The following is a 26,263-nucleotide window of genomic DNA, read 5'->3' as shown; positions in this document are numbered from 1 at the left end:
ATCAGCAAAAGGGATGAGGCTCGAGGCCAGGAGGCTCTGACTCCTAGGACGCAGTGCAGTCCCCGAGGGGCAGGGGCCAAGCCGCGCCCGCTTTGTTTCCCCTTCAAATGGGCTGCATGCGGCCATCCTCCCTGATCCTCACGAAGACTGGGGAGTCATCAAGGTGAGCGACAAACCCCAACTGCTCCCAGCTCTCACCCCACCACCCAGCCCTGCCCACAAACCAAGCCTACCCGGTGTGAGGACACCCTCCTGCTCCCTGATCCACCTGGCCCACCTCACAGATGGGAAGACTGAGGACCGGCTTACGCGGGGCGGCCCGAGTTCCACCGGGATCCCGAGATGGCAGTCCCAGCCCCCGTCCACACACAAACTCTGCTTGCAGGCGGCGGTGCAGCGGTCTGCCTTCATCTTTTAATGGCCAGTGCGGTACAGTTAGTGGACAGACGGGTGACGGGACACAGCAGGGGTGAAACAGGGCAGTCACAGCCGGGGCCGGGGATCTGAAAGGGTGGGCGGTCCTTCCCCTGGAAACGCCGTCTCTGGAAGGACACCCTTAGGATCCCCTGACCTCAGGGTGCCACCCACACGGGCCTGGTGTTCTGGGAGGCCCGGGCTGGAGTGACCCCCAGCCCCTCCCTATGTTCTAGGGACCCTTGGGTCTGTCGGGTCCCTTGCTGGACGAGGGTCAAGACCTAGGTCAAGCTGACTTCAGCCAGGGTGTGGGGGCCGGCCCGGCTTTGTAGCCCCCAGACTTACCTCCCCTCTTCTATCCCGGGCGAGGAAAGCAATGGGAGGGCTCCCTAGTCAGGCACAGCCCCCTGACCTGTGGCATCGCGTGGGTGTGTGGGGAGGGCCTGACGTGCCCAGCTGGCATCCCCGCTGTGGTTTCCCAGAGGCTGATGCAGACCGCAGGTGGGTCCATTCAGACCCAGGGCTACGATGGCTAACGCGTTTTGTTTGGGAGAAGCAGTCTCTAAGAATGAGGACAGAAGGGGGAGGCCTGAGGGTGACAAGGTAGGGGGCTGCCCCTCTCCTCCAGGGCTCCAGGGTTCATGAGGAGGGGTCCCTGGTGGAGGCTGGCCCAGGTGGTGCCCTGATCAGTGCCGGCGAGTGATGAAGGCCGGGGTGCAGTCACTGGGCGCGCACACTCTGGCGGGCGTCTGCTGTCCTGGGTGGGGACACGGTGCGTGACCCCGCAGAATGCTGGCTGGGATGGAGCTAGGGCCGCTGGACACAGATGGAAGGTAGAGGCAGGTATGAGACCAAACGCAGAACACAGTGCGGGCCAGAGCCCCGGGTCGCAGAAACGTGTTCCGGTCCTCGAAGGACTTTGCAGAACTTCAGTCCAGGGTGGGGGATGGCTGGACCCTGAGGGGGTGGCGCTGCTGGCACAGGGGGAGGCTCAGGGCCCCGCAGGCACTGAGGTGTGGATGGCGGAGGGGCCTTCAGGCCTCGGGGCCCCCGGTCAGGCCCTCAGCATCCCTGGCAGAGGGCGGGGCTGACTCAGAGGCCTGTGAGGATGGAGCCATTGGCGGTGGAGGCGTGCAGGCAGCTGCCATGGGCGTCGCGGGTGAGGCTGTAGGTGCAGTAGGCCACGGCGGACCCCAGTGTCAGCCCTGACATGTAGGACACGGTCATGGTGTTCCCTGTGGACAACACTGGCCTGAGGGGAGCAGGGCCGGGGCGGTCACTTGGTGGCCACGGCTGCTCAGGTGTGAGGTGGTGACATCCGCGTGAACCGTGCCGCCCCTCCAGGACCCGCTGCCCCATCGCTCCTCCTGGGAGCACCCTCTCCGGATCCTGTCCTTCCTCGTTCCTTCTTCCCGAGGCCATCTGCTATGCACTCCAGGCCTCACCTGCTTCTCTGAGTCCCCCACACACCCATTTTTAAAATTTAAAGACAAGGTCTTGCTCTGTTGCCCAGACTGGAGTGCAGTGGTACAACCATAGCTTCCTGCAGCCTTGACCTCCTGGGCTCAAGCGATCCTCCCATCTCAGCCTCCCGAGTAGCTGGGACCATAGGCACATGCTACCATACCCAGCTAAGTTTTTAAACATTTTTGTAGAGAGGAGAGGTTCTCACTGTGTTGCCCAGGCTGGTCTTTAACTCCTGGGCTCAAGTGATCCGCCTGCCTTGCCCTTCCAAAGTGCTGGGATTGCAGGTATGAGCTACTGTGCCCAGCCTGGGCTGCTTCCACATCTGGACGGTCAGTCCCACAGCACAGGGAGCGCCGTTTTGTCGCCACTGTGTCCCCAGTGCCTTGAAAAGCACTTGGTCCACAGGAGGGGCTCACCAAGTAGTTGTGGGATGAACGAATGAATAAATCAGTGAATGAAGTGGCTGAGAATGTCCCCACACCTACGGCCTCCCAGACATTGACTGTTCTGAATCCCTGGAACCCAAATGCACCTTCTTGCGGTCTGGCCTGGGTTTCCTCGTGAGGGGGGCGTTGCGCTGCTGGGAGGATGCCCCCACCCCCAGGCCCCACGGGCCTCACCTGCCAGCTCCCGCTGCTTGGGGCTCACTTTGCCTGCCGCCAGGATCATGGGCACACTGCCGAAGTAGCCGTTGCTGATGCCCATGAGCAGTGAGAAGATGCAGGGCCAGGCCGGGTGGCGGAGGGTGGGCATGCCACTGGGGTAGACGCACAGGATGAAGAGGGGGATGAAGACCACACGCAGGCAGGAACAAGCCAGCAGGTGGGTGCCCCGCCAGTCCACAGGCAGGGCTGCCAGGATCTGCAGAGAGCCAGGGACGTGGGCGCCCTGTACCGGCCACAGCCCCACTCCCCTCACACCCCCGACAGCCTCCAGCCACATCCCCATCCCTAAACACTCCCAGGCATGTCCAGCTCAGCCTGCACCCCTGCCCTTCTCTGGATCGCCCCTCTAAAACCCCCCAAATTCCACTTACATTTTTTTCCCTTAGAGTCAGGGTATCGGTCTATCCCCCAAGCTGGAATGCAGTGACACGATTGTGGCTCACTGCAGCCTCAAACTCCTGGGCTCAAGCCATCCTCCCACCTCAGCCTCCAGAGTAGCTGGGACCATAGGCATGCACCACCATGGCTGGCTAAGTGATTTTTTTGTTTGTTTCCTTGTTTTTTGAGACAGAGTCTCGTGCTGTCACCCAGGCTGGAGTGCAGTGGCACAATCTCAGCTCACTGCACCCTCCAATTCCTGGGTTCGAGCGATTCTCCTGCCTCACCTTCCAGAGTAGCTGGGACTACAGGCACGCTCCACCACGTCCATTTAATTTTTGTATTTTCAGTAGACACGGGGTTTCACCATGTTGGCAAGGCTGGTCTCAAACTCCTGGCCTCAAGTGATCTACCCATCTCTGGCCTCCCAAAGTGCTGGGATTACAGGCATAAGCCACTGCACCTGGCCGTTTCTTTGAGCCATTTCTGAGTGTCCCTGCCCTCTCTGGTCCCCTCTGGAGCATCCTCCTGTGCTCATCCCCGGGGGACCTGTGACCGTGAGGCGAGAGGGCGAGGGCCACGCCTGTCCTCCGAGATGCATCTGACACTCCAGAGCGCCCCAGTGGGATCAGGCCGGGGCCGCCCTCCAGAGGACACTGTCCGGGATGGTGCCACTGCATGGCTCTTACCCTTTCCACCTGGGAGCCACGTGCATCCTTCACTCAGAACCCTTCCCGGAATACGCCAGGGCCTCCCTGTCACCCCCACCCCATGACGTCCCCCAACACCGGGCAGGGCAGGCAGCCCACCTTGCCCACGAAGTCTGACAGGTTGAACACAGCCATGATGAGGATGGGCAGCCACTCGCCCAGGATGCAGTGGCGGATCTCAGACTCGAGGCCGGGGAACAGGCACAGCGTGATGAAGTAGGTCACGGCGATGGAGAGCATGTCGGCCCAGATCACCCGCGCCACCACGTAGCGGTGCAATAACAGGGCTGGGGGCGGGCGGGGGTCAGAGGCAGTGCCCACGGGGACCCCTGCCTGCCTCCCCCACCCCCTGCCTGGGTGCCAGCGCCAGGGCTGCAGAGGAACCCCATGCACTCACCTCTGAAGGTGGGCCAGCTGCGCTGGACCCTTGGCCGCGGCACGTCAAAGCGCATGTAGGCCCCGCCGCTGCCGGTCACCTCGTGGGCTGGGCTGTCCTTTGGGGACCCGTTGGGGGCCAGGGCAGGGGCTGGGTGCTCCTGGAGGGAGGACGGAGTGGGATGGGGTTGGAGTGGAGGGGAGGACAGGAGACACGGGCCCAGAATCCAGGCCCAATCAGAAGAAGAGCTGCACTGGGGCTGGTGCTGATATTCAGGTGGTGCCTACTGTGTGCAGACACCCCTCCCCCACTTTATCAAGGTCTCTCACTTCACGTTTCTTTTTTGTTTTAGAGAGAGGGTCTTGCTCTGTTGCCCAGGCTGGAGTGCAGTGGTGCAGTCACAGCTCACTGCAGCCTCAACTTCCTGGGCTCAGACAATCCTCCCACCTCAGCCTCCCAAGTAGCGGGGACTACAGCCATGGGCCATCACCCAGGCCAATTTTTTTGCCGTTTTCTTTTTTGTACACACAGGGTCTTGCTATGTTGCCCAGGCTGATCTCAAACTCTTGGGCTCAAGCGATCCCCCCACGTTGGCCTCCTGTATAGCTGGGATTGCAGGTGTGAGCCACTGCGCCTGGCTGCCTCTCACACTTCTGATGCAGCAGATTCCATCTCATCACTCCTGGGAACCCTCTACCAGCTTCTGACCAAACCAACCAGAGCATCTAGTCCCCCATGAGCCCTGTGCTTCTCCCCTTCTCCAAACCCAACGGAGCTCCTCCCAGCCTCGGAGCCACCGCACACGCTTTTCCCTCTGCCCTAACACCCTCCCTGTGGGTCAGGTCTTAGCCCAAAAGCCCCTCGGGGAACCTCCCTGACCATGAGAGGGACACACCCCTGCCCTGGCTTGTCCCCTTCCATCCTGGGCCCCTCTCTGGGTCTGGGGGCTCCCCTGGGGATGGTGTTTCTGGCTCACTTCAGTGTCCCCAGCCAAGGGCCCAGGTGACTCACTGGATCAAGGCCTGCATGACCGTTCTGGTTCCGGACCCTCAGGAACGAGGACCAATGGCTCCCTCGCCCCGCCTCTGCATGGCCTGGCACTCCCGACCTCACCCTGCAGGTGTCCCCAGGCCTGTACAGCCGCTGGCCCTGAGCCTGGGGGGCTGTGCACCGCTGCTGCCACCAGAGGGCACCCCAGCCCCCCAAGGACGGTTGCCTGCCCAGGGATGGTGGGATAGGGCACCTCCTGGCAGGGGCTGTCTGTGCTAGGGACCCCGTAGGGGCAGTGCCTCTGTGCTGTGACAGGGAAGCCCAGCAGAGCCAGGGGCCACAGAACCAAGCCCCTGGCCCTCCCTCTCCGCCTGTCTATCCCCAACTGGGAGACCACTCCCTTTCCTGGCTGGCGACTTCTGTGGGAAATTCTGGGGGCCCCGCCACACCCCGTCAGGGAACCCAGGGTTATCCCTGAGCCCTGACTTCCCTCCTGGTGTCCCGTCTCTAGGGAGGAAGGGTGTGAGCTTCCCAGAGAGTTTGCTACCAGGCTGAGCCTGCAGGAGGACTCTCCAACGTGGGTTGGCGCAGCCAGGAGGGTTGAGACCCTCAGAACGAACGTGGGCTGTCCCAGGGATGGAAACTTTAGTGTACATCATGTGGGGTGTCACTGCAGACAGGGGCCATGCACACCCCACGCCGTGTGACACAGCAGCTGGGCAGATCCCCGGACCACAGATGCGGGTGGAGTGGGGCCTTAGGCCACGAGACGTGGGGTGCCACTAAGAACCCACACCTGAGTCCACAGAATAAAGGGGGCTGGCGGGAAGGATTCTCCACCACAAAGGAGGGAACGGAGGTGGGTGGTGCGCACTTACGAAGTGGACGTCCCCAGCGACGACGTCGTGGTGCACGCGGTAGCCAGAGCCCCTGCCCAGGCCTGGCCTGCCCCGGCGGCTGTCGCGCGGCCGTGTGGTATAGAAGAGCACGAAGCGGCTGCGCCGCACTAACAGGTGCAGCAGGAAGCACAGCAGCTCCAGCGCCACCGACACCAGGAAGAAGATGAGCGTGCTGGCGCGCTCGTCGGGCAGCAGCAGCTTCGTGAGGATGCGGCTCAGAGAGATCATCACGCCCGCCGTGCCTGGGGGGCGTGCACAGTGGGCGGCCCAGCTCTCTGCACCGCCCAGCCTCGCCCAGCCCCGCCCAGCCCCGCCCATCCTCGCCCCAGCCCCGCCCCAGCCCCGCCCATCCCCGCCCCAGCCCCGCCCACACACAGACCCCTCCACCACCGGCCCTGCCCCACCCACAGGCCCCTCCCATCACCGCCGGCCCCACCCACTGCCCAGAAACACGGCACACACGTGTGGGCCCACATGTCTCTCCCATGTGGGAGTGCACCCCTTTTCTACCCCCGGCCAGGCCAGGAAAGATGGTGATCACTGTCCCTAGCTCAGTCTGCCCAGGGATTGTGAGCCTCCCTCCCAGACCAGAGTGCATCATGGGGAGTCCCCGGGAAGAAGCTTCCAGAGCCCAGGGCACCCCAGCACCCCCTCCCCGGGGGGTCTGCAGATACTCACTCTCCCCGGTCATCACCCCCTGCGTGTACCGCTTGGGCAGCATCCCCGTGTACCCGTAGAAGCTGGATTGCTGCACTTGAGAGAGAGAGAGGAAAAAGCAGAGAGGCCATTATCACCTGTCAACTTGGTTGAAAGGCACTAGCTTGAGAGAAATTGTGTTGGTGGACGAGGGTGCGTAAACAGCAGTTAACAGCACTAATGGCAGAGAGATTTGACACGCAGCAGTAGGAACACCAGCCAGTGTACCCTTGGGGTCAGCCAGGGTCATTGACAGGCTCTGGCAGATGAAACGTCTGCAGAAATGACACGTCACTTAGAAGTGTCATTTAGAAGTGCCTAGAGGCAAGGCAGTGAAAAGCCTGCATGGAGTTTCAACCTTTCTTTTTCCCATGGGCAGGGATAGGAGAGGCCATGTGTTACAGAGTGGGAAGAGGACTGTCTGCCTGAGGCCCTGAGAGACCGTGTGGAGTATAACACCCTTCACCCTCCAGACAGGACAGGCAGCAAAAGCGAGAAGTCATGCTTGTTCTACGGAGCCACTGAGATTTCTGGGCTAATTTGTTATACAGCAATAACCCCTCTCATCCTAACTAATACAGCCAGAAATCCATCAGGATCTAGGGAAAATAAAAGTGCACAGGCCCCTACCTTGGAGTCTAGCAAATCCAGGCCTGGAAGTAGCCTCAGGGGCAGTCTTTGTCTAACTAAAATCTTCTGGTCAAGGCTGGGCATGGTGGCTCATGCCTGTAATCCCAGTGCTTTGGGAGGCTAAGAAGGGAGGATCGCTTGACTCTAGGAGTTCTAGACCATCCTGGGCTACAAAGTGAGATCTTGTCTTTAAGATTTTTTTTTTTTTTTCCAGATAGAGCCTCGCACTGTCATCTGGGCTGGAGTGCAGTGGTGCGATCTCGGCTCACTGCAACCTCTGCCTCCCGGGCTCACATGATTCTCCTGCCTCAGCCTCCCAAGTAACTGGGATTACAGACACACACCACCACACCCGGCTAATTTTTTGTATTTTTAGTAGAGACGGGGTTTCACTATGTTGGCCAGACTGGTCTCGAACTCCTGACCTCGTGATCTGTCCGCCTCAGCCTCCCAAAATGCTGGGATTACAAGCATGAGCCACCACGCATGGAGACAAAAATTTTTAAAAAATTAGCTGGGTGCAGTGGCCTGTGCCTGTAATCCCAGCTACATGGGGGGCCTGGCCTCTCCCTTGAGCCCAGGAGGTTGAGGCTGCAGTGAACCATGATCCCACCACTGCACTCCAGCCTGGGTGACAGTGAGACCCTGCCTCTAAAAAAATAAAATCTAGTCACAGCATTTTTTTGTGTTTTAACAAAACAGAACAGTAGTATTGGGAGTATCACGAAGGCTTGATGTCATTTATAAATACACATACGTGTTTACAGGGCCATAATATAAAATGTATTTCTTTCTTCCTGGAAGTCATGGTCAAAAAGAGTTTGAAAGTCTACCAAGCTGGCTAGGCACAGTGGCTCACGCCTGTAATCCTAGCACTTTGGGAGGCTGAGGCAGGCAGATCACAAGGTCAGGAGTTCGAGACCAGCCTGGCCAATATGGTGAAACCCCATCTCTACTAAAAATACACAAATTAGCCAGGTGTGGTGGCGGTTGCCTGAAGTCCCAGCTACTCAGGAGGCTGAGGCAGGAGAATCCCTTGAACCCGGGAGGGGGAGGTTGCAGTGAGCCGAGATCGCGCCACTGCACTCCAGCCTGGGCGACAGAGAAAGACTCCATCTCAAAAAAAAAAAAAAAAAGAAAGAAAAAGAAAAAAGAAAAAAAAGAAAGTCTACAAAGCCTGGCCTGGACCCTTGCAAAATGTCACTGCCATGAAACACAAGGGTGGGTGAAGGACCGTCCTGGATTAAAGGAAAGGTATGAATCTAGAGAGGATGTTGGGTCAGGAAAAAAAAAAAACTCTATAAAGAACATTACTGGGGCCGGGCGCGGTGGCTCACGCCTGTAATCCCAGCACTTTGGGAGGCTGAGGCGGGCGGATCATCTGAGGTCAGGAGTTCGTAACCAGCCTGAGGAACATGGTGAAATTCCGTCTCTACTAAAAATACAAAAATTAGCCAGGCATGGTGGCGGTGCCTGCAATGCCAGTTACTTGCGAGGCTGAGACAAGAGAATCGCTTGAACCCAGGAGGCGGAGGTTGCAGTGAGTTGAGATGGCACCACTGCACTCCAGCCTAGGCAACAGAGCGAGACTGTCTCAAAAAAAAAAAAGGAAAGAAATGTCTTGGCTGGTAGAAAATACACTCTGAAGTATTAGTAATTAAGCAAGAAAGGTGATGACATCTACAACTAACTCTCAAATGGTGCAAGGGAAAACATGTATTTTATATTTATATATACTTAGGGAGAAATTTAAGTACAGAGAGAGAGGGTGGAGGGAGACGGGGAGAGACTGCTCGTATGGGACTTCACTGTATCATTCTAGCAAGCTTTCTGTAGGTTTGGAATTTTTGCAAAATAAAAGTAGTTTTCAAAAAAAGTTTGAAAGGCCAGGCACGGTGGCTCATGCCTATAATACCAGCACTTTGGAAGACCGAGGTGGGAGGACTGCTTGGGGCTAAGAGTTCAAGACTAGCCTGGGCAACATAGAGAGACCCCCATCTCTACAAACAATTTTTAAAAATCAGCCAGACTTAGTGGCATGTGCCTGTGGTCCCAGCTACTCAGGAGGCTGAAGTGGGAGGATGGCTTGAGTCCAGGAGGTTGAGGCTGCAGTGAGCTATGATCATGCCACTGCACTCTAGCCTGGCTGACAAAGTCAGATGAAAGCCATTGCCCAAGATAAACAGTGACACGGTGACAAAGGCGGAACAGTCTTTAAAGCCCTGTTTATACCAGGGAAACCAGGAGCTGCCTCAGAGTCTCTGTGACTACACGCTGTGCATACACAGGCTGGTGTGGGTGTGAGCCGGTGTGCAGGTGTGCATGCTGGCATGCAGGTGGACACACACCTGGCACCCAGCCAGCCCGGCTCCCATCATGTCACATGCCACCAGCAGGAGACCAGGGCTGGGGTGGGATGGGGTCGGAAGTGGGCACTCAGGGCCTCCCCCTTGGGCCCCGGTTCCTACCTGTGCAGCCGAAGGCCACGGTGCCCACAGCGGCCAGGTTGATGGCATAGGCCTGGTCCCGAGAGAAGAGCTGCAGCCACACGTCGCAGATGCTGATAAAAAGGAGAGGGCCCAAGGCTAAGAGGTAGCCTGTTGGGGGAGAGGCCAGTGAGGGGAGTGGTGGAGCCAACTGGGTGGGGTCCCCCTCCTCCTCGCCCCTCCTGCAGAGTTGGTCTGAGGCTTTCTCTGCCCTTCCTCTTTAAGGAGGGCCAGGGATGCTTTACAAGTCTAACAGGAGCACCTGGAGGGCTTCCTGTAGGAGGCACCATTTGAGCCGGGCCTTGAAGCTGGATGTTGCCGTGCAGAAGAATGGGAAAGGAAGCACACACTGGGCGTGGGGAAGAGCTTGGGCAGGGCCCAGGGACATGACGTGGGGTACAGAGGCCCCATCACGGTGTCTTACACCAGACCCCAGGGCAGCCCTAGGAAGTATGCCCATTTTACAGACGAGGGGAGTGAGGCTCAGGGAAACTAGGCGAGTGGGTGACCGGCCAGGCAGGTGGGAGCCATGACAGGCAGGTGTCACATGGTGGGGCCCAGCGCACCTGCGGTGATCCTGGTGTGCAGGGTCAGTCTCTCAACCAGGACGTTGTTCAGAAGCACGGCTGCCAGCGCCACCAAGATGTAGGTGAGGCTCATGTCAAACACGATGGAGGTCCCTGCAGAGGGCCAGAGACAGCCGGTGCTCAGGGAGGCCCCACCCTCTGCACTGACTCCTGCCGGGTGCGACCTCCCCAAAGGAGCTCGCTGCCCAGAGAGGGTGAGTGGCTGCCCTGAGGTCACTCAGCAGCTCACAGTGGAGCCGAGATCTGAATAAAACAGGTCGCTGGGTAGGACTCTCCCCGCCGGGGGTTTCTGGGAGGCTCCAGGCCATGATGAGTATGCTGAGTGGCTGGGCATGACCGTGGAGGGATCTACCTGGGTACTTGTGATGCAGGTAGTCCACGTCCGTGATGAAGCTGTTGTACGGCAGCAGGAAGCCCACGCCAGCCAGCAGCATCGCAAAGTAGATGGCGTGATAACGGTCATCGGGCACCGGCTCCTCCAATGCTAAAGCCAGAGATGCCAGGTGAGACGGGGCACGCTCCACGCATGGCTACGGCCACCGCACAGGGCGATGTCCACCACCCCAGCTGCCATCACCATGGCCACTGTCCATCGCTGTGACCCCTGCTCCCCTCTGTTCCAGATACCTCTGTCATCTGGCCATTATCAAAAGCCACCAAATACTGTGGCTACAGCCACCACACCCACGCCATCACAGCCACTGAAGCTGCCAGCTTGATGGACAGGAAACCAGCTCACGCCTGTAATCCCAGCACTTTGGGAGGCTGAGGCGGGCAGATCACCTGAACTCAGGAGTTTGAGACCAGCCTGGCCAACACGGTGAAACCCCATCTCTACTAAAATACAAAAAATGGCCAGGCGCGGTGGCTCACGCCTGTAATCCCAACACTTTGGGTGGCCAAGACGGGCGGATCACGAGGTCAGGAGATCGAGACTATCCTGGCTAAGACGGTGAAACCCCATCTCTACTAAAAATACAAAAAAAAAAAAAAAATTAGCCGGGCGTGGTAGCTGGTGCCTGTAGTCCCAGCTACTCGGGAGGCTGAGGCAGGAGAATGGCACGAACCCAGGAGGCGGAGCTTGCAGTGAGCCGAGATCGCGCCACTGCACTCCAGCCTGGGCAACAGGGTAAGACTCCATCTCAAAAAAAAAAAAAAGAAGCTTTATAGGTCAGCGCAAGAGCCATGGGTCCCTTCACCCACCCAGTGAGCACAAAAGCCCATGTTAAGACACAGCTTCCTCTGCCTGGGGCGGTGGGCAGGGCCCCCTAGCACGGACACGCAGCATCAGGGCGGAGACACTGAGACGGTGGGCGTGTTTGTCATGCAGCAGATCTAATCCACACTGACAGGCACTGCCTCCAGTCCTCCACGACCACCCATGGCTCCCCGATACCGCAAGGCTTCACCGGGGGTCACACAGCCCACCCTGCTTTGGGGCAGGACCCACACCTTGCCCGCACGCCTACTTACTGGTATCTGTGAAAGCTGGGACGCCCTTGGCCCTAAGGCCCTGGCCCTGAGCCGCCTCCGCTGCCTCCTCCAGCTGGTGACTGTCGAAGGTGAAGCTCATCACTACGCCCGGGTCTGGTGTGCCTGCCACGCTGGGCTCCTCAAGGCGTTGGCTCCCGACAGAGCCCATGGCAGCCTGTGCTTTGGAGAGAGCAGAGACAGCAGGTGAGGGAAGAAGGGTGAGAAGACACCCCATGTCCTCTCACCCTTCTGGGGTGAGGGACCCATGGCTCATGCACTGACCCAGAAAGCTTCTATCTGGAGTGACACATGTCACTTTGGTCACACTCGTTGGCCAAAGCAAGCTATGCCTCACTGCAAAGGAGCCAGGAAAGGGCTTGAACAGGACTGGATGTGAGGTTCAAAGACCTGGGTTTTCAGCCCAGCTGTGTGACCTTACGCAAGGGCCTAAACCTCTCTGAGCCTCAGTTTCACTACATTGATGCCACGCAGCCGGGACTGTATCCCCTACGGGGACTGTCCTTTCTATCCATCCAGAGGACGTTAATTTAGGCAGATAAGCAATGTCACCTGGTGTGTCTTTTTTTTTTTTTTTTAAACAGGGTCTTACTCTGTCACCCAGGTTGGAGTATGGTGGTGCAACCATCACTCATTTCAGCCTCGACCTCCTGGGCTCAAGGGATCCTCCTGATTCAGCCTCCCAAGTAGCTGGGACCACAGGTTTGAACCACCATGCCTAGCTAATTTAAAAAAAAATTCTTTTGTAGAGTTGGGGTCTCACTACATTGCCCAGGCTGGTCTCCAACTCCAGCTCCTGCCTCAGCCTCCCAAAGTGCGGGAGTTACAGGCATGAGCCACTGAGCCACTGCGCCCAGACCTCACCTGATGTGTCTCAAGATGCTCATCCTCATTGCTATCTAGGGAGAAGGTATCAGAGGGGAGGAGACTGGCTCAGAGACTGCTGCCCCAGGAAGCAACCAAGGTGGCCTGCATGGTGGCAGCGGGCACGGTGAGAAATAGATGGAGTGGAGGAATACTTTGGCGGTGCGATGCCAGGACTTGGGGAGTAGTTGGAAATAACAGGTGACATGAGCAGGCCTCATGCGTGCCTGCACCGGGCTGCAGTGTCCTCTGGGAGGAAGCTGCCTTTATCACTCATTTTTCAGTTGAGGAAAGTGAGAACCCTCTTGGTCTCACAGACAGAAAGTGGGGAAACCCAGACCCCAACCCAGGTCTGTGTGGCACTCTGAGCATCCTTGGTCCTGGGGCCAAACACCCTCATGGCGTGAAGTTCTTCCTGTGGTCTTGCCTTAGTGCTTCTTGCTTCAGTTTGGATCTGCCAGCCCTGACCTTCGGAAGAAAAGGAAGGAGCTAAGTCATCTGTGATGGAGACGCTTGCACTGTGTGGGCAGCCCTGTGTGCCTGGGGCAGGCTAGCTTTTCCCCTAAAAAGATTTTTTTTTTTTTTTTTTTTTTTGAGATGGAGTCTTGCTCTGTCGCCAGGCTGGAGTGCAGTGGCGCAATCTTCGCTCACTGCAACCTCCGTCTCCCAGGTTCCAGCGATTCTCCTGCCTCAGCCTCCCGAGTAGCTGGGACTACGGGTGCCCGCCACCACACCTGGCTAATTTTTGTATTTTTAGTAGAGATGGGGTTTCACCATGTTGGCCAGGCTGGTCTCGACCTCTTGACCTTGTGATTTGCCCACCTTGGCCTCCCAAAGTGCTGGGATTACAGGCCTGAGCCACCACGTCCAGCCAATGATTTCTTTTTCTAATGACGTGTATTCATTTATCTGAATGCAGAAAGGATCTGTGCTCACCGTAGGGAGTTTGAGGCTAACGGAGAGGACAGCACTGAGTGCTGAATGTAGTGCCTCAGTTTCCCCAGCATGTGGGAGAGCCGTGGAAAAGGCTGGAAGAAGCCCACCCCACGGGGTCCCACAGGCCCAGAGGAACCTTGATTTTTTTTTTTTTTTTTTTTTTTGAGACAGAGTCTCGCTTTGTTGCCAAGGCTGGAGTGCAGTGGCGCGATCACAACTCACTGCAGCCTCTGCTTCTCAGGCTCAAGTGATCCTCCCACTTCAGCCTCTTAAGTAGCTAGAACAGATGTGTGCCACCAGGCCTGGCTAATTTTTTTTCTTTTTTGTAGAGATGGGGTCTCACTGTGTTGCCCATGGTGGTCTTGAACTCCTGGGCTCGAGTGATCCTCCCACTTTGGCCTCTCAAAGTGCTGGGATTATAGGCATGAGCCACTGCGCTCAGCCCATCCTGGTTTTCTCTGGGGCTGACCCATGTCACCTCTGCCTGCTCTTGTCCCATTTCCTGGGTCTCATTTCCTCCAGCTCCCCTGCCTGTTTACTCCCTTCCCTGCCTCTAGGCAGGTTTTGATGGTCAGTTACCAAGCACCTCCCTGTGACCCCATGTCCCCCTCTTCTAGCTCACTAGAGTTTTAACTGGGGCCTGAAAGGGGGCCTGGGGCCTCACTGGGGCTTTGAAGCCAGAGCCTTCCCATTTCCAGGTCTTAGGGGCTGGGGAGATTCAGCCTCTGACAGCTGGGGGCCAATCCAGGTAATGGGTACGCACTACTAGGGGAGAGGTGGTCCCGGACTTCTAGGGGCTGAGAAGCCTGGCGTATCTCCCCTTCTAGGCTCAAGGCTCTCCTGACTGACCCTCGTCAGCCCTGGCCCTCCTGTCACATCTGGAGCTGGGGGGTTGGGGGTGGGGTGGGGGTGGGGGTGGGGGCCGAGCAAGGCTTAGAGCAGAGCTGGGCTGGGCTTGAACGAGGGTGGCCCTGGGTGGGCTCCGCACACCTGTCTCCCCTATGAAGTGGACACATGAGCCTGAGCTCGAGAGTCGTTGGGAGGCGCCAGAGAGTCAGCAAAGGCTGAGAGACCCCGGGGCCCTTCAGCCTGCAGAGCCAGGGAAGGGGATGGTGTCAGGGTGACAGTCTACAACAATCAAATACTCCTGCCACCTGCTCAAGATGCCGGCCCAGCCCAGGAGGACATCCGAACCCAGAAAGGCCTGGTCTGTGTTCAGCAAGAGCCCCTGAGATGCTCCCCTGGACGTGCAGTGCCCCGAACACTCCTGGCCAGAAAGCCGAGGTTTCTGCCTTGCCCGGAGACCACGCCACCCAGGAAGGCGGACGTGCTTGGCATCCAGCCAGGAGGCGGCTGCTGTCCCCTCTGGCTCTGTTGGCAAAGTGGGCAGCTGCCACCCACACTGCCCGGCTTGGCCAGCCACTGTCCCCATGGTGAAGGGGGTAGGGAGCCTGCTGCAGCTGCTCTCCCCCACCTCTCCTGGGCCACAGGCCTCCAACTCTGTCCTTCCCGGCCCCCCACATCCAAGCCTACTTTCCCCCAGGGGAACGCAGCCCAAGGCCTCCTGCCCTGTCCCCCCTTAGTTAAAATTTAACGACATGCACATCGGCTTAATAACCCCAGTGTTTACTACGGGGCTTGGCCCTGCTCCTCCACTCTGAGCTGCCATGACCCCTCGATGGCTGCCCCAGGGGGCCGTTGAGAAGACACAGGTCATTTCTTTGGCCTTGAGGCCACCCCTCAGGCCTCAGTTTCCCCACCTCACAACTCAGTAGAGGAAGAAGAGGGTGAGAGTACGTCACAAACAGGGACTGGGTGGGTGGCTGGTGGGGTAGGCTTGGCCGCACACAGTAGGCATTCAACAGTTGCACAAGCTGCCACTTAACACTGCTATGGGCAAGGCAGGGCTCCCAGCCCTCTCCCCCATTTATTTATTTTTTTAATTTCTATTTTTGTAGAGGTGGGGTCTTGCTCTGCTGCCCAAGCTGGTCTTGAACTCCTGGCCTCAGGTGATCCCTCAGCCCCGGCCTCCCAGAACCGAGATTACAGGAGTGAGCCACTGCTTCTGGCCAAGGCCCCTCACCACTTTGCAGGGAGGGCGACTGAGGCACAGAGAGGCCAAGTCGGGGGTGGGGGGGGGGTCATGCAGCTCAGACTGGAGCCTGGCCCAGTGACCCCCTCCGGCTCCTGCCATTTCCACGGGGCCTGAAGTGCACAGGGGTCCTGAACATGGCCCGGGGCAGCTGGAAGCGCTGGGCGTCGGGACCCCAAAGCCAGTCTGGCCTCACTCTGGGGCCGCGCTCCTCTGGCCAGCCAGGAAGGACCAGGGGAACCGAATTCCACTTGGAAAGCCGGCCTGGGCTCGCACTCCTGGCTCAGTCACCAGCCCTGGTTAGTTGATGCCTGGTACACCCCTGGTCCCCGTTAACCGGGGCTAACGATGTCTCTGCTGCCCTTTCCGCAGCTCAGCGGTCTAAGCTGCTCCAACTCCTGTGGGGGTGGGTTTCAAGCCCCTCCGGCCACCCCCTTCCTGCAGCCCCCCGGGGACCGATGCATGCAGGGGCCACAGGCTGGCCCCCAGGCCCACCGCCCTCCCCGGCCCGGGTCGCCGCGCCTTTCTGCCGCCTGCCCGGCCTCATCAGCCGCCAAGTTGGCTCGCGGACCTGCGCCCCCAGGCAAAGGACAGACCCTCTGGGCCGCCCCGAGGTGACCCCGGAGCCCAGGCCCCGCCTCTCCCAGCCGCTTTTTCCGAGAACGAGGAAGGGGCCGGCGGGGGCAGGGGAGCGATGGGGTGGCGCGGGGGGGTCCGGGGAGGAACTTCGTGCGGATGGACCCCCGCGCGGTGCTCGGGGAGGCGGTGGTGCCGACCCTCCGCCATGGCCAGGGCCCAGGGGTCCGGCTCCGCGCTTGTCGCCGGGCGCGGGGGGCTGGGACGCTCAGGACGCGGCCGGGGTGGCCTCGGGTTCCCGGGACAGGGGCGGGCTGGGGAGAGGGAGCAGCGCCCGGGCGGGCGGGAGGGGGCGGGGGGGGGCCGCGCGCGCCGCAGACAAAGGCTCCGACAGGTCCCCGCCGGCGTCTCCCCGCGTCCCGCGGCCACCGCTTACCTCGGCCCGGCCCGGCCTGGGGTCCTCGGCGCGCCCGCCACGCCGCCCCGCGCCTGACCCTGCGCGCCCGCGCCCCGCTCCCCCAGCCTCGGGCCGGGCGCGCCCGGCGTTCTCCGCCGGTCCCCGAGTCCGCCCGGCCCGGTCCACGAGCGCGGCGACGAGCACAGCCCAGGCCACCACGCCCCGCCTCTGCCCGCCCCCCGCGCCCGGCCCCGCCCCGCCCTCCTCCCTCCTCCTCCTCCCTCAACCCTCTCGCTCCTCCCTCCTCCTCCCCTCCCCCTTCCTCCCCCTCTTCCCTCTTCCCCTCCCTCCCCCTCCTCCCTTCTCCTCCCTCTCCCTCCCCTTCTCCCTCCTCCCCACTCCGCCTCCTCTCTTCCCCCTCTCCTTCCTCCTCCCTCCCCTTCTACCGCCTCTCTCCTCTCTCCCCCTCCTCCCCATTCCTCCTCTTCCCCTCCCTCTCCTTCCTCCTCCCGCCCCTTCTCCCTCCTCTCCCCTTCCTCTCCATTCTCCCCACTCCTCCTCCTCTCTTCCCCTTCCCTTTCTCTCCTCCTCCCTCCCACTCCTCCCCATTTCTCTTCCCTCCCCCTCCCTCTCCCTCCTCCCACCCTTCTCCTCCTCCAAAGTCCTCCATTACCCTCCTCCTGCTTTCCTCCCTTCTCCCCTCCTCTTCTCCACCCTCCTCCCTCTCTCCTCCCCACTCTTCCTCCCTTCCTGTCTCTCCCCTCCTCCCTCTCCCTCCCTCCTCCGCTTTCCCCATTCTCCTACTCAGTCCTCCCTCTCTCTTCCCTCCCTCTTCCCTTCCACCATCCCCACTCCTCCTCCCTCCCTCTCCTTCCCCTTCCTCTTCCCTCCCCTTTCCTCCATCTTCCCCCTCCTCCCCTCTGCTCCCATCTCCTTTCTTCCTTTCTCCCTCCCCCTCCCCTTCTATCCAGCTGGGCTGTGCAGGGGCCAGGCCCAGGCTGAGGCTGAAATCAGGATCCCCAACACACCAGGGTGCGGCATGGTGGCCCCGGGAGACCCGGGTGACCTGCGGCTGACCCAGCCCACCACCCCCGCTGCCCACCCCTCAGCCTTGGTGCCCAGGCTGCTCCCCCTAAACAGGTCTACTCGCCTGGGAGGCCAGCAACGCCGCCAGTGGGTGGGTAGATTCAGTCACGAGGCCACTGGGTGACCGATTGAAAGTTTTGAAGGACGGGTAGGAGTTCACGTGCTGGAGAAGGTGCGGAGAGCGAGTCCAGCCAGGAGTGGGGGCTGTGGCCGACCCTCAGTCATGCCCTGCCCTCACTCGGTTCCTACCTCCACCCGCTCCCTTTCTCCTCCCAGCTTGAGATCAGAACTGGCTAGGTTGCTTCCCATGACTCCCTTTGCCTGGGAGCCTCCGTTTTTCTCCCAGGTGAATGGAATCATGACCTCGCCCTGTCCTCCCTCTCCTCACCTGTAGCCTGGCTCTAGGGCAGACTGAGCAGAGCCCAGGGGGCCCAGGTACAGGACATCAGCCAGCCCTGGGGGGCTGGGAGTGTTACTGGCTGGGAGAAGGGTCCAGCCTCGAGGTGAAATCAGGAACCAGGTGGGAATCACACCTGTCCTGGGTCCCTGTGGGGGCCTGTCTATGGGAATCAGGAGAGACCCTCCAGGTCCGAGCTACCAGGTGGGATGGATACAGGCACCTGCCCAGGCCCCCACCAGGCTCCTACCTGAGGCCCTTCCTTCACTTTCCACCAGATCGGCTCCTTCTCCCCCTTAAGCAACATCTCCATTGTCAGCGCTCCAGGGAGCCCCCAGGATTTCTTCTGCCCCGCCACCAATGGGGTCAGCACCTTTGCTCCAGGCCTTGCCCATCCCTTCTAAAGGACTGGGAGCCCCCTGAAAGTAGAGACCTGCTTTCGTTCTCTTTGGATCCTCAGTGCTCAGTGAGGCATACAGAGGCTGGCATACAGCAGGAGCCAAATATTTGCTTGAAGGGCAGATTGCATTGGGAGCTGAATAAGGAAGTGTTGAGTGAAGTGACTCCATTCACCTGTGAGCCTCCGTTTTCTCCCAGGTGAATGGAATCACCTGGTGGCGGGGGCTGCTGACGCACTTTTAGGGCGGGACACCCCTCTCCTTTCTCTGCTGCTGTCTGGGCGGAGGTGGGGGGTGTCGCTGCAGGGGGGCTCAGCCCGTTGCTCCAACTAGTTAATCTTAAAGTTCATGACGGCCGGGCGCGGTGGCTCACACCTATAATCCCAGCACGTTGGGAGGCCCAGGTGGGCGGATCACCTGAGGTCAGGAGCTCGAGACCAGCCTGGCCAACGTGGTGAAACCCCATCTCTACTAAAAATACAAAAATTAGCTGGGCGTGGTGGTGGGCGCCTGTAATCCCAGCTACACAGGAGGCTGAGGTGGGAGGATTGATTGAACCCAGGAGGCAGAGGTTGCAGTGAGTCGAGATGGCTCCACTGCATTCCAGCCTGGGTGACAAGAGCAAAACTCCATCTGGAAAAAATAAAATAAAATAAAAATAAAGTTCACGAGCTCCAGGGCTTCCCGTAAGCCTAGAGCTTTCCACGGGGATCCTTGCCTTGTCCTGGATGTGGGGGGGTTTCCAGATAAGAATTATTTGGTGGGCCAGGTGCAGCGGCTCATGCCTATAATCCCAGCACTTTGAGAGTCCAAGGCGAGAGGATGGCTTGAGCCCAGGAGTTTGAGACCAGCCTGGGCAACATAGAGAGACATGGTGAGGGGTTGGAATCCCTGGAGCAATGCTTCTTTTTTTTTTTTTTTTTTTTTTTGAGACAGAGTCTCGCTGTGTCACCCAGGCTGGAGTACAGTGTTGTGATCTTAGTTCACTGCAATCTCTGCCTCCCCAGTTGAAGCGATTCTCCTGCCTCAGCCTCCCAAGTAGCTGGGATTACAGGCACCCACCACCATGCCTGGTTAATTTTTGTATTTTTAGTAGAGACAGGGTTTCACCACTGGTCTCAAACTCCTGACCTCAGGTGATCCACCCGCCTCAGCCTCCCAAAGTGCTGGGATTACAGGCGTGAGCCACTGCGCCTGCCATAAGGCTTTTTTTTTTTTTTTTTTTTTTTTTCCAGATCTCCCCATTTGCTGGGTTGCTGGTGGGAGTGAAAATGGGACCAACCCTTTTGGAACATAAACTGGCTTAAAAGACATGCTTACCTTTTGGTCCAGAAAAATCTGGCCTGAGGAAATATTTCTAAACGCAGAAAAGTTTTTATATACAAAGACTTTCGTCATAATAGCCAAACACTGCAAATAGTCCCCTTGGCCAAGACGAGTCCCCGATTTACATTACTCGCCATGGGGAACAGATGACATGATTGTTGTATTTGAAAAACCCAGAGAAATCAGTGAAATAATATGTAACCCTGCAGAGAAATCTGAAGTCAACACCAGGCTATGCGGTTAGGAAGATTTAGAATAATACGGAAAGCTGGCAGCATGACAGTGTTAAGGGATACAGAAACAGCAAAGGGAAATACAAAAGATGCTTTCCGCTGAGTGCAAAAAAAAAAAAAAAAACCAGAAAAAGGAAAAAACTGGGTAAAATGATTTTCTGGTAAACTATAAATAAGCAGAAAAGCTGTTATCAGAAAGAAAGAAATCTGCATAGAACAATGGAAAGGGCACGGGGGAATTTGTTAAAGAATTTCTACTTTCCTGCTGGGCGCAGTGGCTTACGCCTGCAATCCCAGCACTTTGGGAGGCCAAGGCGGGCGGATCACTTTGAGCTCAGGAGTTTGAGACCAGCCTGGGCAACATGGTGAAACCCCTTCTCTACTAAAAATACAAAAATTAGCTGGGTGTGGTGGTGTGTGCCTGTAATCCCAGCTGCTTGGGAGGCTGAGGCAGGAGAATTGCTTGAACCTGGGAGGCAGAGGTTGCACTGAGCTGAGATCTTACCATTGCACTCCAGCCTGGGAGACAGAGTGAGACTCCGTCTCAAAAAAAAAAAAAGAAAGAAATTTATGGATTTCACTGTTTATCAATTTTGCCTAAAAACAAAACTAAACAAAGCCCATACCACATTTTGACGTCTAGCTAACGATATGCATGTTTAAGGGCCAAGTGCCCTAATATCTGCCACCAACTTTGAAATGCATGGAAAGCTGGACTTGGCAGATGGATGGGGAGCTAGATAGACGGATAGGTAAGGATCAGAAAAAGCAGAGAGCAGAATGCGGGCAGTGAGCACCTGAGTGTTCACTGTATAATTCTTTCCACTTTTTAAAAAATAGAGATGAGGTCTCACTGTTTTGCCCAGGCTAGTCTCAAACTCCTGGCCTCAAGTGATCCTCACACCTCAGCCTCTGCCTCCCAAAGTGCTGAGATTACAGGGTGAGCTGCCACCTCCTGGCCTTCTTTTTTTTTTTTTTTTTTTTTTGTAGATGCAGTCTTGCTCCGTCACCCAGGCTGGAGTGCAGTGGTGCGATCTTGGTTCACTGCAACCTCTGCCTCCTGGGTTCAAGTGATTCTCCTGCCTCAGCCTCCTGAATAGCTGTGATTACAGATGCGTGCCACCACACCCGGCTAATTTTTGTGTTTTTAGTAGAGACGGGGTTTTGCCATGTTGGCCAAGCTGGTCTCGAACTCCTGACCTCAGGTGTTCCATCCACCTCGGCCTCCCAAAGCGCTGGGATTACAGGTGCGAGCCATTGCATCCAGCCCTTTTTTTAAAAATGGAGATGGGGTTCTCGCTATGTAATCCAGACTAGTCTTAAGCTCCTGGCCCCAAGCGATCCTCCCCACTCAGCTTCCCAAAATGCTGGGATTATAGGTGTGAGCCACCATGCTCAGCTTCCACTGTTTTTTCTGTTTAAAAATTTCATAGTAAGGTGAAGCAGGAGGATTGCTTGAGGCCAGGAGTTCGAGACCAGCCTGGGCAACATACTGAGACCCTTATCTCTAAAAAATTTTTAAAAATTATCTGGGCATGGTGGTCCACTCCTGTAGTCCCAGCTACTCAGGCAGCTGAGGTGAGAGGATTGCTTGAACCCAGGAGGTGGAGGCTGCAGTAAGCTGTGATCCCACCACTGCACACTAGCCTGGGAGACAAAGCGAGACCCCATCTCTTTAAAATAAAACATAATAAAATGTTTGGGGGGAGGAGAGGCCGGTCACAGTGGCTCAGCCTGTAATCCCAGCACTTTGGGAGGCCAAGGCAGGTGGATCACCTGAGGTCGGGAGTTTGAGACCAGTCTAGCCCACATGGTGAAACCCCGCCTTTATTAAAAATACAAAAATCAGCAGGGTGTGGTGGCAGGTGCCTGTAATCCCAGCTACTTGAGAGGATGAGGCAGGAGACTCACTTGAACCCGGGAGGCTGAGGTTGTTGTGAGCCGAGATCATGCCTCTTTACTCCAGCCTGGGTGACAGAGCAAGACTACGTCTCAAAAAAAAAAAAAAAAAAAAAAAGTTGGGAGAAGGAGAGAAAAATAAAGAGAGCCCAGTGGGGCAACCCCCCACCCAGCCATTGCCGCCTGCCACTGTTCCAGCCAGGCTGTTCCAGGCCGGGCAGCTGTGCCATCTGCTTCTGGCAGAGATCAAACTTAATTCGTTCCCAGCTTATTAACTTAAAGCCCATTAGAATCTTTCCCGTCAATCCGTACACGCAGTGGAGATCAGACAGAGATGGGGTAAAGGGCCCTGCTTGGGACACGGTTCCCTGGGGAGGCAGAGGGAGAGGGGGCTGGCCGGCTGGGCTTTCGGGGGACGAGAGCCTCCCACCTCCTCAGTCTCCCCGGGTGCAGGGAGTGGCTTTCATAGAAGTCAGCTTCCCTCATTCGCACAGGGACCTGGGTACCAGTGAACCACCTTTTGCAGACCAGGGAGCCAGCTGATGAGTGGTGAGGCGGGGGTCCCACTGAGGAATGGTGGGTCTGATAGCATGACACCAGCCATCGTCATGGTGACATATTACTGCATTTCTGCTCTCAGCAACTCCAAAACAAGGGCAGGACTGGGCCACCTTATGGTGGGTCCAGGGACCAAGGCTGGCAAGCCTGACCGTGGACAGAAACACCCCTTACAAACTCGCTGAGCCCCAGGATCAGAGTCCCTGGGCTGTTCCACGTCAGCCCCTTGTCCGCCTTTGCCGGGACAGGACACCGCCTGCTTCCGCTGCATTCAGGCACCATGGAGTCAAACTTGCAAGAGAAAACGAGACCCACGGTCAGGTGTGGTGGCTCAAGCCTGTAATCTCAGGACTTTGGGAGGCCGAAGTGGGTGGATCACCTGAGGTCGGGAGTTCAAGACCAGCCTGGCCAACGTGGCGAAACCCTGTCCCTACCAAAAATACAAAAATTAGCCAGGCATGGTGGTGCGCGCCTGTAATCCCAGGTACTCGGGAGGCTGAGGCAGGAGAATCGCTTGTACACAGGAGGCAGAGGTTGCAGTGAGCCGAGATGGTGCCACTGCACTTCAGCCCAAGTGATGGAGCAAGACTCCGTCTCCAAAAAAAAAAAGAAAGAAAGAAAGAAAAAAGAAAATGAGACCCAACCATCTGGGCCAAACAAGCAAATTCAATCAACAAATTAAGCCCCAAGATCCTCTCTGGAGAGGGCAAGGCAGCCTGTGTGTGCTGAACGGCAGGGCTCTGCAGGAACAGGGAGGGGCTGGCGCTCACCGCACCAGCTATGCGCCAGGCTCTGGGCCAAGAGTGTCCTCTGCTCAGAACCTCACAGTGACTACAGGAGGGGAGACATCCCAGACAGATGGGAAGCCCAGGCTCAGGGAGGTAGAGGAGGTCACCCAAGTCACACAGTGTGGCCAGGCAGATTCTGGTTCCTCCCCAGGCCCCGGTCCTTCCCCAGGCCGCGGTCCCGTCAGCCCTGCCCGGTTAAGCTGCCCCACTGGACGCCCCCACTCTCATTCCAGGCCCCTCTTTCTGAAGACCAGAGAGGTGCGCCCCAGGCCAGGCTTCTGGGACTGGGGCCCCAAGCCATAGGTGGCCTCCTGGAGCTTCATCCCCCAGGACACCCCAGGCTGGAGAGGTGCGGTAAAGTCTTTCTGGAACTGCGGGCAGCAGCTGGAGGTAGGCCCAGGACAGCAGGAGCCTCCTGGCCCGGCTCCAGGAGCTGTCGGCTGGAAGGAGCACTTCATTACCGGCTGGGCTGCTGTGAACGAGGTTACGGGGGAGGTAGGCCCAAGGGACCCGAGGTCGGCCTGGAGTCCCCTTTCCAGCTGGCTCCAAACCCCTCCATGCAGCTGGGCACCCCAGGCCCTGCTTGAGCCCATGAGATGCCTCCCCACCCAACCCCCCACTAGAAGCACCAGCCATACCCAAACATGCCCATGCATCTGTAAGGTGTAAGGACTAGTGTTGCCTCCTCCAGGAAGCCTTCCCTGACTGCTGCATGGTAGGAGTGACTCTGAGCACCCTGAGCACACATCATCTCATGGAATCCTCCCTGTGACCTCTGTGGGAGGCTCAAGGGAATGAGGCCTAGAAAGGTGAAGGCAGCTGCCCAAGGCCACCCAGTGTGGAAGCTTGAATCAGCTCCTCTCTGGGCCTCATGACAGGGCTGGGTACCGAGGAGGACCTGATAAGTGTTGTTGAAAGAATTCTGTCAAAAGGGCTGGGTGACGGGACTACTGTTAGGGACGGAGGGGCAGGGATGCTGCCCAGGGTGCAGCCCCCACCCTGTTGACCCCAGATGAAGGCAGGAAGGATGGCTAGATTCCCACAGATTCATCCAGTCCCTGAGCGCCTACATAATAGCTCCTGTTTTACGCCTTTGGCATTAACGTGCCCATTTCACAGATGAGAAAACTGATGCCAGAGGGCCTGAGGCCAGTGCAAGGTTCCCAGCCGGACTCCAAGGGAGCACAGAGCGAAGACCTGAACCCAGGTCTGCCTGGGCCCCGAGCCACTGTCCTTCCCACGACCCCCAGGTCAGCCAAGGATCCTGGCCTTACCTGGGCCTTACCTGGTTCTTACCTGGGACTTTCCTGTGCTCCTTCTAAAGCCTCTCCCCGTGGCATCAGTGTCTGCCCGGCATACACGCTACTCGGAGGAGCCTTTGTACTCTCTATTTACAAGAGGAGGCTGTGAGCAAATTAGCAGGGTAACCAGGGAAAATGTTTGGCGTCCGTGGGTGAGAGTTGGAGCCATCTGTTCCCAAGTGCTGGGAAAACAGTGGAGCACTCCCTGGAGCCGTGGTGCCCGGCAGAGCTCCAGGAAGTGGGACCAGGCACCTGCAGGCTGTGTGTCCTGGGGCAGGGCGCTCACCCTCTCTGGGCCTCAGTGTCTGGATCTGTAAAACCTGCGGGTCTGTCCAGCCTCGTGACTCCAGGACACTCCCTGTCTCCTTTCCCCTCCCGCCTCTCTGCTCCTGGGCTCCGCACATCCTTTCTGTGCCCCCACCCTGAGACCAAGCCCTTCCCGGGAAGGAAGGCTGGCAGCCTCCACCGTGACGACAGCACCGGCCTGCCCAGCACCGGCCTTGGGGGGTTATTTACCATTGGACTCATTTGTTCCCAAGCTGAAAATAGCTTTATTGTTCCCTCTAAAGACAAAGATAATATTTCACCAATCCAGAAATGTATGCTGTAGAAAAGTAAACCGAGAGAGCGCGCCTCCCCGCCTATGCCAGGCACCTGTCCCTGAGAGCAGCAGCCCAGGCCCTGCCAAGCAGCTGGTCGCATAGTGGGCTGTACACAGGGTAGGATCCTTGACTGGGGTATTTCAGAGACAGAGAGATAGAAAGGGGTGGCGGGGGCTGGGTGCGTTGGCTCGCGCCCGTAATCCCAGCAGTTTGGGAGGCCGAGGTGGGTGGATCACCTGAGGTCAGGAGTTCGAGACCAGCCTGGCCAACATGGTGAAACCCTATCTCTACTAAAAATACAAACATTAGTCAGGCGTGGTGGCAGATACCTGTAATCCCAGCTACTCAGGAGGCTGAGGCAGGAGAATCGCTTGAACCTGGAAGGCGGAGGTTGGGGTGAGCCGAGATCACGCCATTGTACTCCGGCCTGGGTGACAGAGCGAAACTCTGTCTCAAAAAAACAAAAAAAGAGGTAGAAGGTGGGGAGGGAGAGAGAGGGAGGGAGAGGCAGGAAAAGAGAGAGGGGGTGAGAGACAGGGAGAGACAGAGGGAGACAGGAGAGAAAGGGAGAGAGAAGTGGAGGGGGAGAAAGAGAGGGAGACAGGGAAAAAGACGGGATTACTCTTCCCCACCTGGGACTCTTCAGCTCCTCATCAGGGTCCCTGGAGGCTGGGCCTCAGGGGTGGCTCCCTGGGGACAGGTGTCCTTTCTCCCACCTTGCCCTTCTCCCCTAGTCAGGACAGAAGAAAAGTTTCTAGTCTGAGTCTTACCGCCTCCTAACCGTGTGACCTAAGACAAGCGCCTTTGTCTTACCGAGTCTCAGTGGCCTCAGCTGTAACGTGGGGTAACCATGGCACAGGATTACTGTGTTACATGGACCACGTGTGGCAGTCCCTGAGCCTGGGCTGGCACTGAATTGGTGCCCAGCGGCCATTTGCCGTGGTCAATAGGATCAATAAAACGCCCGGGATATCTGGCCACTCGGTGGAAATTGACCCACGCGGGGCCTTTGCTGGCCGCA

General features: G+C 57.9%; 1 protein-coding gene across 6 annotated transcripts; it reads right to left on the bottom strand.

Moving 5' to 3' along the window:
- Positions 1-392: 392 nt before the first annotated feature.
- Positions 393-16,786, bottom strand: SLC29A4 (solute carrier family 29 member 4). Of its 6 annotated transcripts, none has more exons than XM_054545653.2 (12): positions 14,580-16,518; positions 12,654-13,121; positions 11,772-11,946; positions 10,651-10,782; positions 10,278-10,391; positions 9,694-9,822; positions 6,578-6,652; positions 5,879-6,141; positions 4,032-4,170; positions 3,734-3,921; positions 2,502-2,742; positions 393-1,649 (listed from the first exon to the last, which is right to left on the bottom strand). In XM_054545653.2, exons 3-12 carry the CDS (start codon positions 11,938-11,940, stop codon positions 1,507-1,509), a joined length of 1,593 nt encoding a protein of 530 aa, XP_054401628.1. In that variant the 5' UTR covers positions 11,941-11,946; positions 12,654-13,121; positions 14,580-16,518; the 3' UTR covers positions 393-1,506. The 6 variants fall into 6 exon arrangements, with proteins under 6 accessions (XP_054401628.1, XP_054401629.1, XP_054401630.1 ...); XM_054545654.2 differs by having other exon boundaries at positions 13,081-13,121; XM_054545655.2 differs by lacking the exons at positions 12,654-13,121; positions 14,580-16,518 and adding an exon at positions 16,694-16,786 and having other exon boundaries at positions 11,772-11,951.
- Positions 16,787-26,263: the final 9,477 nt, after the last annotated feature.

This window comes from Pongo abelii, chromosome 6 (genome assembly GCF_028885655.2).
Source record: "Pongo abelii isolate AG06213 chromosome 6, NHGRI_mPonAbe1-v2.0_pri, whole genome shotgun sequence".
Classification (NCBI taxonomy): domain Eukaryota; kingdom Metazoa; phylum Chordata; class Mammalia; order Primates; family Hominidae; genus Pongo; species Pongo abelii.
The sequence above is the reverse complement of the archived record's forward strand: the minus strand, read 5'-3'. Positions and strand labels throughout refer to the sequence as shown.

Excerpts from the sequence above, each read along its gene's own strand:
- SLC29A4 (XM_054545655.2), bottom strand. The coding sequence starts at position 11,940 with ATGGGCTCTGTCGGGAGCCAACGCCTTGAGGAGCCCAGCGTGGCAGGC. Across the intron at positions 6,142-6,577 it reads GGGGGTGATGACCGGGGAGA|GCACGGCGGGCGTGATGATC; the intron begins GTGAGTATCTGC and ends CACGCCCCCCAG. Across the intron at positions 4,171-5,878 it reads TCGCTGGGGACGTCCACTTC|GAGCACCCAGCCCCTGCCCT; the intron begins GTAAGTGCGCAC and ends TCCTCCCTCCAG.